Source organism: Engystomops pustulosus, chromosome 11, assembly GCF_040894005.1.
Source record: "Engystomops pustulosus chromosome 11, aEngPut4.maternal, whole genome shotgun sequence".
NCBI classification, from domain to species: Eukaryota; Metazoa; Chordata; class Amphibia; order Anura; family Leptodactylidae; genus Engystomops; species Engystomops pustulosus.
Genome location: NC_092421.1, coordinates 69,954,475 through 69,963,447, shown reverse-complemented (window position 1 = coordinate 69,963,447; position 8,973 = coordinate 69,954,475). Strand labels below are relative to the sequence as shown.

At 44.8% G+C, this 8,973-nt stretch overlaps 1 protein-coding gene across 1 annotated transcript; it reads left to right on the top strand.

The window, feature by feature from the left end:
* Nucleotides 1–2,550: 2,550 nt before the first annotated feature.
* On the top strand, nt 2,551–6,211 carry LOC140105665 (trypsin-like). The gene is made up of 5 exons (XM_072129670.1): nt 2,551–2,612; nt 3,582–3,735; nt 4,353–4,606; nt 4,729–4,865; nt 6,009–6,211. Exons 1-5 carry the CDS (start codon nt 2,573–2,575, stop codon nt 6,156–6,158), a joined length of 735 nt encoding a protein of 244 aa, XP_071985771.1. The 5' UTR covers nt 2,551–2,572; the 3' UTR covers nt 6,159–6,211.
* Nucleotides 6,212–8,973: the final 2,762 nt, after the last annotated feature.

Sequence of the window (8,973 nt, the reverse complement as noted above, 5' to 3'; positions counted from 1 at the left end):
CCGCAACCCATATCTCAGGTCGCACCCGTGCCCCTCTGTATGTGCATGTGCGTGTGCATCCCCGTCTCCTAGGGAGCGTGCTCGTCGGCTTAAAAAATTTTAAAGGGTCAGTGCACCATTAATTGGCGCTGGCCATTTCCCAGAATTCTATATAAACCTGCCACTCCCTGCACACTATGCCGGATCTTCGTGCCTTGTTCCCTAGAGAAAGCTGTGTTCCGTGCTCTTTGCTGGGTTTTTGATTTCCTGTTGTTTCCGTTCCTGACTACGCTCCACGACTCTGATCCCGAGCCACCCGTCCTGACCACCTGCCTGTCCATGACTACGATTTTCTTAACGTCTTTGAACACCTTGGCTGCCACTGCGGACAAAGTTGCACCTGTGGAATGACCTGGTGGTACCACGCCACACCAAGTCCAACCTGCTTTGCAGCGGGCTATGGTGGAAACCGGGAGCCACTTAGATTCCGGTTCCAGGTGTCAGCTTAGGTCATCGTCCCCGGTGGTCCACTGGGTCCACTACCCCAGAAGCCTGACAGGGTGGAAGGGATTGACATAAATAGCAGCAGACAATTGTACTATGTTTATACATGTTACATGGGTTTCCTTTATCAGGGTGTTTGAATAAAGTTGGCATATTCTGAGTACACCACCCAAACTCCCCACAAATCACACACGGATCAGTTTTTAAGTCTTTCATCAATGTTTTTATATAGTTGTTTAGTTAATATAGTATTGCTGTCACCATTTCTCTAAAAAGCCGTTTTATTTACCACATTGATAAGGTCAAGGAGGTGGGGTAGCTCCAGCATACAGTCCAGCTACCCAACTTCAACTCGTCCTTTCACAGTCCTAATCTGGCACCTTAATTAGGGGTATTATTATGAACATCTAATGTTTGCTTGTTCATATCAAATAATGGGACAACTAAAAAAAGTTTTAAAAAGTACAAAAAATTTAGATTTTTACCTAACTTGCCCCACATAAAATGCTATAAAAGTAATCAAAAATAGATCCATACAGAAATAGCTATATAGACCAAACATTTTAATTGTTATGCCACTTGGAAAATGGTGATGCAAAAATTATATTATTTTTTCCCCACATTAGGTTTTGACTATATTTGGCTATATACTGGGGGAAGGAGTCTGGTTATATACTGGGGGCAGGGGCTGGCTATATACTGGGGGGGGGGGCATGGGCAGGCTGTTTATATGCTGGAGCTGGCTGGCTATATACAGAGGGCAGGGGCCTACTTGGTATATACTGGAGGGTATGGACTAACTGGATACATATTAGGGGGAATGAGCGAGCTAGCTAAATACAGGGGGGGGCAGGGGCTGGCTATATACTGGGGGCAGGGGGCTGGCAATGTACTGGGGAACAGGGGGCTGGCTATATACTGGAGAACAGGGGGCTGGCTAGCTATATACTAGGGGGCATGGGCTGGATGGCTATACACTGGGCCATGGTTGGGCTGGTTATATACTGGGGGTAGGGACTGGCTATTTACTGGGGAGTATGGGCTAGGTGGCTATATAATAGGGGGCATGAACTGGCTGGCTATATACTGGGGGTAGGGGGCTGGCTATATACTGGGGGACAGGGGACTGGCTATCGATATATTAAGGGGCATGGGATGGATGTCTATATACTGATGGGCAGGGGCTGGTTATATACTAGGAGGCATGGGCTGGCTGGCTATATAATGGGGGAACAGGGGGATGGCTAGCTATATATTAGAGGGCATTGGCAGGCTGGCTATATACTGAAGTGCAGGGGCTGGATATTTATTAGGGGGCATTGGCTGGCTGGCTATATAATGGAGGAACAGGGGGATGGCTAGCTATATATTAGAGGGCATCGGCATGCTGGCTATATACTGAAGTGCAGTGGCTGGCTATATACTAGGGGGCATGGGCTGGCTGGCTATATAATGGGGGAACAGGGGGCTGGCTAGCTATATATTAGAGGGCATTGGCAGGCTGGCTATATACTAAAGTGCGGGGGCTGGCTATATACTAGGGGGCATGGGCTAGCTGGCTATATAATGGGGGAACAGGGGGCTGGCTAGCTATATATTAGAGGGCATGGGCTGGATGGCTATATACTCGGGGGGAAGGGGACTGGCTAGCTATATACTGGGTGGAGGCTGTGACCAATGCATTTCCCATCCTAGGCTTATACTCCAGTCAATGGGTTTTCTCAGTTTATTGTGTTAAAATCAGCTTATACTCGGGTCGGCTTATGCTCAGGTACGATACAACATGTGGCAAACAAAGGCAAATAGAGGAAAGAATACTGTAAATTAAATGTTTTAAATGTAATTGTTATCAAACCTTTAAAATCTTTGTAGGAAAGACAAATCGATAAATGACAAAGTGAGTAATGAGAAAAATGTCATGAAGGACACAGCAAGAGGAACATGCTATTCCGAGCTGTGTACACTTGTCTTCTTAACAGACAAGGTCCCTTATTGGTCAGACTGTGCAGTGTGTAGGAGTTGAGATATTACTAAAACATATAAATACCTATATTCCTTCCATCCGTCCTCCACCAAAGACCCATCCACCATGAAGTTCCTCCTGATCTGTGTGCTCCTCGGAGCAGCTGGTGAGTCTTCTTCATGAGAAGATCCATGAGGTTCCACTTTGGCTAAAAGTTTGAGATTTTCTATATGAGATATTATTCTGGCTGTAGTCAAAGGGGTCATTCATCTTATCTCTGTTTGTTTTGTCTCTTTGTCTTTATTCCATCTGCCTCTTTGGTAATTTATCAATCTCCCATTTTTATATTGTGTTAATTGTTTTTTTTTTAAGATCTCTTTTTGAGACTTTTGTTACAAATGTCACACAAATGTCTCAAGTCACTTCTTTTCATTTTCTAAGTTTTCCTTAAAGAGGACCTGCCACCTATAAAAAAGGTAAGCAGCTCCTAGTGGTAGCCCATTTTTAGCAGTGAGAAACTGCTAGCTTTATGGGAACCCTCTGACATTGCCGAGTGGTACAATGGAAACACCGGACTGGGCTCAAAGCGGTCTGATTCATGAGGAGGTGGGACTAGGACACCGCTGGTCTATGGAGTGGGAGGGGCCCAGGCCTATGGTCCGGGGGAGAGGCAGCGCCTTGGACCGCCCCCTCATGAATACGCTGGAACACTTTGAGGGTGGTCCAGTGTTCCTATTGTACTTCGTGGTAGTGTCTACTAGCGTTATCGGAGGGTACCAATAAAGCTAGCAGTGTATCACTGCTAAAAATGGACCAGCACTAGAAGCTGCCTTAGCTCCTAGTGCCTTTTATATAGGTGACAGGTCCTATTTAAGTATGGTTTAGTCTGGAGTTACAAAAAAAAATGTTACAAATTTTAGACAATTTAAAATGATATGTGTCATTTGCGAGATTTTGCACATCTGGAATAGAAGAAAAATGTGTCTTACTGAAGAAAAACAAATATCCAGCAGACATTTCAAAATGTCCCCAAAAAGGCGCAAAAATTACAATGCGCCAAAATATGTCTCAAAAAAGACCAAAAAAACAGGAAGAAAAATAAAGATAAATGACCCCCAATGTTCTTTACTTGCAGCTGCTTTTGAGGATGACGATAAGATCGTAGGAGGTTACACCTGCACCAAGAACTCTGTCCCCTACCAGGCTTCCCTGAACTCCGGCTACCACTTCTGTGGAGGAGCTCTGATCAACAACCTCTGGGTCATCTCTGCTGCTCACTGCTACAAGTCGTAAGTACAGTCCTAAATGAACTCTACGAAGTCATTCCCAACACTTTCAGACCGTAGAAGAATAATGTTCTTCTGGCTGTTACAAAGCAAACACTTATCTTAGAAGAGGTTAGACTCCTTCACAGTAGGATTCCTGGTCTGCAGGCAGTTGGTATGTTAACTACATGTCCCATGACACCTTGGCCAGAAGTCACATGACTAGATGTGGTTACATTTATTTGAAGGTATAGTTAAGCTGTATAGCTACATTTAGAGATTTTACTCTTGAAGCTTCTGGGCCCCAATCCATAATCTGTAAGGGCCCCACCTATCATATAGCCTTTCATTTTTTTCTTTTTATGAGGTTGTAAAGCCTTTGTTTTTGAAGTTTCCCTATCACATAGGCAAAATTTTATTTATATACCTCCAAATATTGGGGCTGTTAATATCAGATTACTCAGGAGGCCTTCAACGATATTGGGTGATCGTTGTCTTTGTCAAATAAAAGTGGATTCTCGGGTTGAAAAAAACCACCGGCTAGGGGTTAATATTACAGAGACTGATGCTTATTACAACCTACAAGCTATTTGTTAATTTGTCAAAATTCTTCTTCTAACTCTCCCGATGTCCCGACCCAGGAGCCTTCAGGTCAGACTGGGAGAACACAACATCGCCACCAGTGAAGGTACCGAGCAGTTCATCAACTCCGCCAAGGTCATCAGACATGGAAGCTACAACTCCAGAACCCTGGACAATGACATCATGTTGATCAAGTTGGCCTCTGCCGCCACCCTCAACTCTTACGTCAAGGCTGTGTCTCTTGCCTCTGGCTGCGCCAGCGCCGGCACCAGCTGTCTGATCTCCGGATGGGGCAACACCCTGAGCAGTGGAAGTAAGTTACTAGCACAATGAGTAATATAGCTGCACCTTTCACACCTGCACCAATGCTGCCGCATAAGACCTAAAATTGCCTATATATATAATTTTAATATATTTTACATTTTTTTTACATAGCCAACTACCCCGACCTCCTCCAGTGCCTGAACGCCCCCATCCTGACCTCTGCCCAGTGTAGCAACGCCTACCCCGGAGAGATCACCGGCAACATGATCTGTGTTGGATACCTGGAGGGAGGCAAGGATTCCTGCCAGGTAAATGTTCCATCGTTGGTGGTATTATTATTTCTATAGTGTATTATATTATATGACCTGCTCTGGGAGGATGACGCTGTCTTTTTGTACAACTTCTGGAGATTCCATTTTATGTTGGAAGAATAGGAGTGAGGGCCCTGATCACAAGAGCATCCAGTCTATGAGGATGAGGGGGTGACACAAGAGTTTTAATAAGAGCTGGTATAATGGTCCAGCCTTTTTTTTTGAAGGGTACAGAATAAAATAATTTAATAAATAAAAATGCTACTGTATGAACCAGCCATCAGCCGCCATTTTATTTACAAAGTCCAAAGTCAATGGGACTGCAGAGAAGCCTGGAACTTGGTGTCTATCAGGTGTTTGCCAGATAACAGACATGACACAGTTTGAGTTAGTAAAGAGATCTGCCTAAAGAGATGGGTTTTAAGAGCATGTTTGGAACTTTAGAGATTAGATATTAGTCTGATAGTCCAGGGAAGGGCATTCCAGAGAATTGGTGCAGCTCAAGAGAAGTCCTAGAGACGTGAGTTAGAGGTTCAAGTTATGGTAGAGATTAATGTAACTTAATTGGCAGATGGAAGAGTCCGGTTTGAGTGATAGATTGAGATGAGAGAGTTAGGGAGGTGCAGCACCTCCTGAACCTGATCTAACTATCCAGGATCCTGGAGTTCTTCCCAAGGCTGAACCTGACCCAACTATCCAGGATCCTGGAGCTCTTCCCAAGGCTGAAGTTGACCCAACTATCCAGGACCCTGGAGCTCTGTAAAAACTGTATACTGTATCTCCAATCTAGACATCCTCTGTGAGGTAGACACATTCACAGCAGCTGCAGAGATCCCCCTTCTATTTTCTACAATGGATCAGACCAGAGTTTTAGCTCACAGAGCATGGTCTAGACTGGATACAATTGTCCCCACTTCATCGCTATGTGCAGGATTAGCTATGTATCAAGTTTGCAGCAAACATCAATGCATAAATATAAAGAAGGGTCAAAACTTAAGATATATTAGGCAGTTTTGCCTTTTTACTTAAAAAATTCATATGAAAACTTTTAAGATGCTCAAATAGTAATAAGTCTATTTGTCCAAGGCCCTTGTTTCCACATCTTATACAAATATTTGACTCTATTTTCTATCCTGTCAGGGTGACTCTGGTGGACCCGTGGTCTGCAATGGACAGCTCCAGGGTATTGTCTCCTGGGGATATGGCTGTGCCCTCAGGAACTATCCTGGTGTCTACACCAAGGCCTGCAACTACAACACCTGGATCTCCAGCACCGTTTCTGCCAACTAAAGTTCTTTAAGTATTATATCTTCAGATTGTTCCATCTATGATCCTTATATATATCACTAAATATCTACTGTATGGAAAGAAGAAATAAATTATTTTTAAAAAAACAATTTTTTTTAATGTTTTCTATACTAAGAAGATTTGTTTACACTCACCACATGGTTGTAATAATTCTTGTTCTTTAAGGCCTTTACATTCTGCCCCCAGGATAAGGAATGGCTAATAGACATGATAGGATAGGGCATAAATGTCTTGCATAAATGTCTTCCTCTCTCCACTGCAATGCCCCAGCATTTTAGGAATAGAAAAAAAAAAATCGAAATTGTCTCAAATCGTCCCCTGTTACCAGATTCTACCCCTTTAAACTACCAGACCCTCAGTTATGGTATGAAATTTGCTTTCTAGAATTCAATATTTTATGTGAAATCTCATGTCTCTCCTTTTCCTCAAATTTCCTTCAAAGTCATGTGAAAGAGAAGAGTCATATTTTGTCTAAGATGAGTCAAAATAGAGAAGCGTAGAAATGGAGAAACGTCACTTCAGACCCTATCCTTGATTATGTACTATCTACAAACTAACTTTGCATTAGTCATTAGTAGAAGCTCTTCCACAGCCTAAACCAGATACCTATAAAGGATCTTGAAGCTCCTCCCCAGCCTAATCCTAACCCACCTGTCCAAGATCCTGGAGCTCTTCTCCAGCCTGAACCTGATACCCCAATCCAGACTCCTGGAGTTTTTCCCTGCATAAACTTGACCCCACTATCCAGGACCCTGGGGCTCTTCCCCAGCCTAAACCTGATCCAACTATACAGGATCTTTGAGCTCTTCCCCAGCCTGAACCTGAACTAACTATCCAGGATCCTGGAGTTCTTCCCAAGGCTGAACCTAACCCAACTATCCTGGAGCGCTTCCCCAGCCTGAACCTGATCCAACTATCCAGGACCCTGGAGCTTTTCCCCAGGCTGAAGTTGACCCAACTATCCAGGACCCTGGGGCTCTTCCCAGGCTAAAGTTGACCCAACTATCCAGGACCCTGGAGATTTTCCCCAGGCTAAACCTGACCCAACTATCCAGGACCCCGGAGCTCTTCCCCAGCCTGAACCTGATCCAACTATCCAGGACCCTGGAGCTTTTCCCCAGGCTGAAGTTGACCCAACTATCCAGGACCCTGGAGCTCCTCCCCAGCCTGAACCTGATCCAACTATCCAGGACCCTGGAGCTTTTCCCCAGGCTGAAGTTGACCCAACTATCCAGGACCCTGGGGCTCTTCCCCAGGCTGAAGTTGACCCCTTTAACCAGGACCCTAAGGCTCTTTCCCAGGCTAAACCTGACCCAACTATCCAGGACCCTGGGGCTCTTCCCCAGCCTGAACCTGATCTAACTATCCAGGACCCTGGGGCTATTCCCCAGGCTGAATCTGACCCAACTATCCAGGACCCTGGAGCTCTTCCCCAGCCTGAACCTGATCCAACTATCCAGGACCCTGGTGCTTTTCCCCAGGCTGAAGTTGACCCCTTTATCCAGGACCCTGGGGCTCTTTCCCAGGCTAAAGTTGACCCAACTATCCAGGACCCTGGGGCTCTTCCCCAGGCTGAAGTTGACCCCACTATCCAGGACCCTGGGGCTCTTTCCCAGGCTGAAGTTGACCCAACTATCCAGGACCCTGGAGCTCTTCCCCAGCCTGAACCTGACCTACCTATCCAGGGTTCTGCAGGTCTGACGTTTCCAAGTTTATATGTGAAGTAAATCCCAAAAGTTTCAGAGCTGCAAAATGCTTCAATAAATTAGTCCCATAATAAGAGTTCTGTAATTTTTTGACCTTCAGCAAATGACTATTTTGTGACCCAGATAAAAGTTTGATGATCTTTGATGAGCCTTATCTTTATCAGAGACTTTTATTTTTATTTGCATGACTTTCCTGCATTAGGGGGTTACAATCTGTTGGGTCTGCAGGTTATGAATTCCGGCCTCTTTTAGTGATATTCTAGGGTTGGTCTTCCATAAAATATCAAATCCAACAGATGGGGGAGCTAAGGATATGGGCACCAAATCCAAATGCCACTGCAAAATCCTGTGCCCCAAAATGTAAGTATCAAAAAATACAAATTGGTACTATGCTCACAAGCAATTATAAATATTAAATAAATTTTATTAGTTATGCAAAAAATTATTAGTAACAGCAAATTTACATAGCATGGTAGTTGTACAATGGGAATACATGATTAAAAACAGTGCATAGCCACATATAGAACAAGCAAAGTGCCATAGGGAATAAAATGAATCCGTATGGAGTAGGAGACCTAGTAACTAGAGGTAGAAGACAGCTATATACAAGCCTTAGCTTGCTAACATGGACGGCTCTAAAACAATACTAGAAAGTCATTACCATACCAGGATACCAGGATACCGCACTGTGTAGCCCCAACACGTGTTTCACCCACTGGCTTTCTCAAGGGGAGTCTTGGAGTTCTTCCCAAGGCTGAACCTGACCCAACTATCCAGGACCCTGGGGCTCTTCCCAAGGCTGAAGTTGACCCAACTATCCAGGACCCTGGAGCGCTTCCCCAGCCTGAACCTGATCCAACTATCCAGGACCCTGGAGATTTTCCCCAGGCTGAAGTTGACCCAACTATCCAGGACCCTGGAGCTTTTCCCCAGCCTGAACCTGATCTAACTATCCAGGACCCTGGGGCTATTCTCCCCTTGAGACCCCAGTCAAGACCCCAGTCTTGACTCCCCTTGAGAAAGCCAGTGGGCGAAACACGTGTTGGGGCTACACAGTGCACACCCGGTATCCTGGTATGGTAATGACTTTC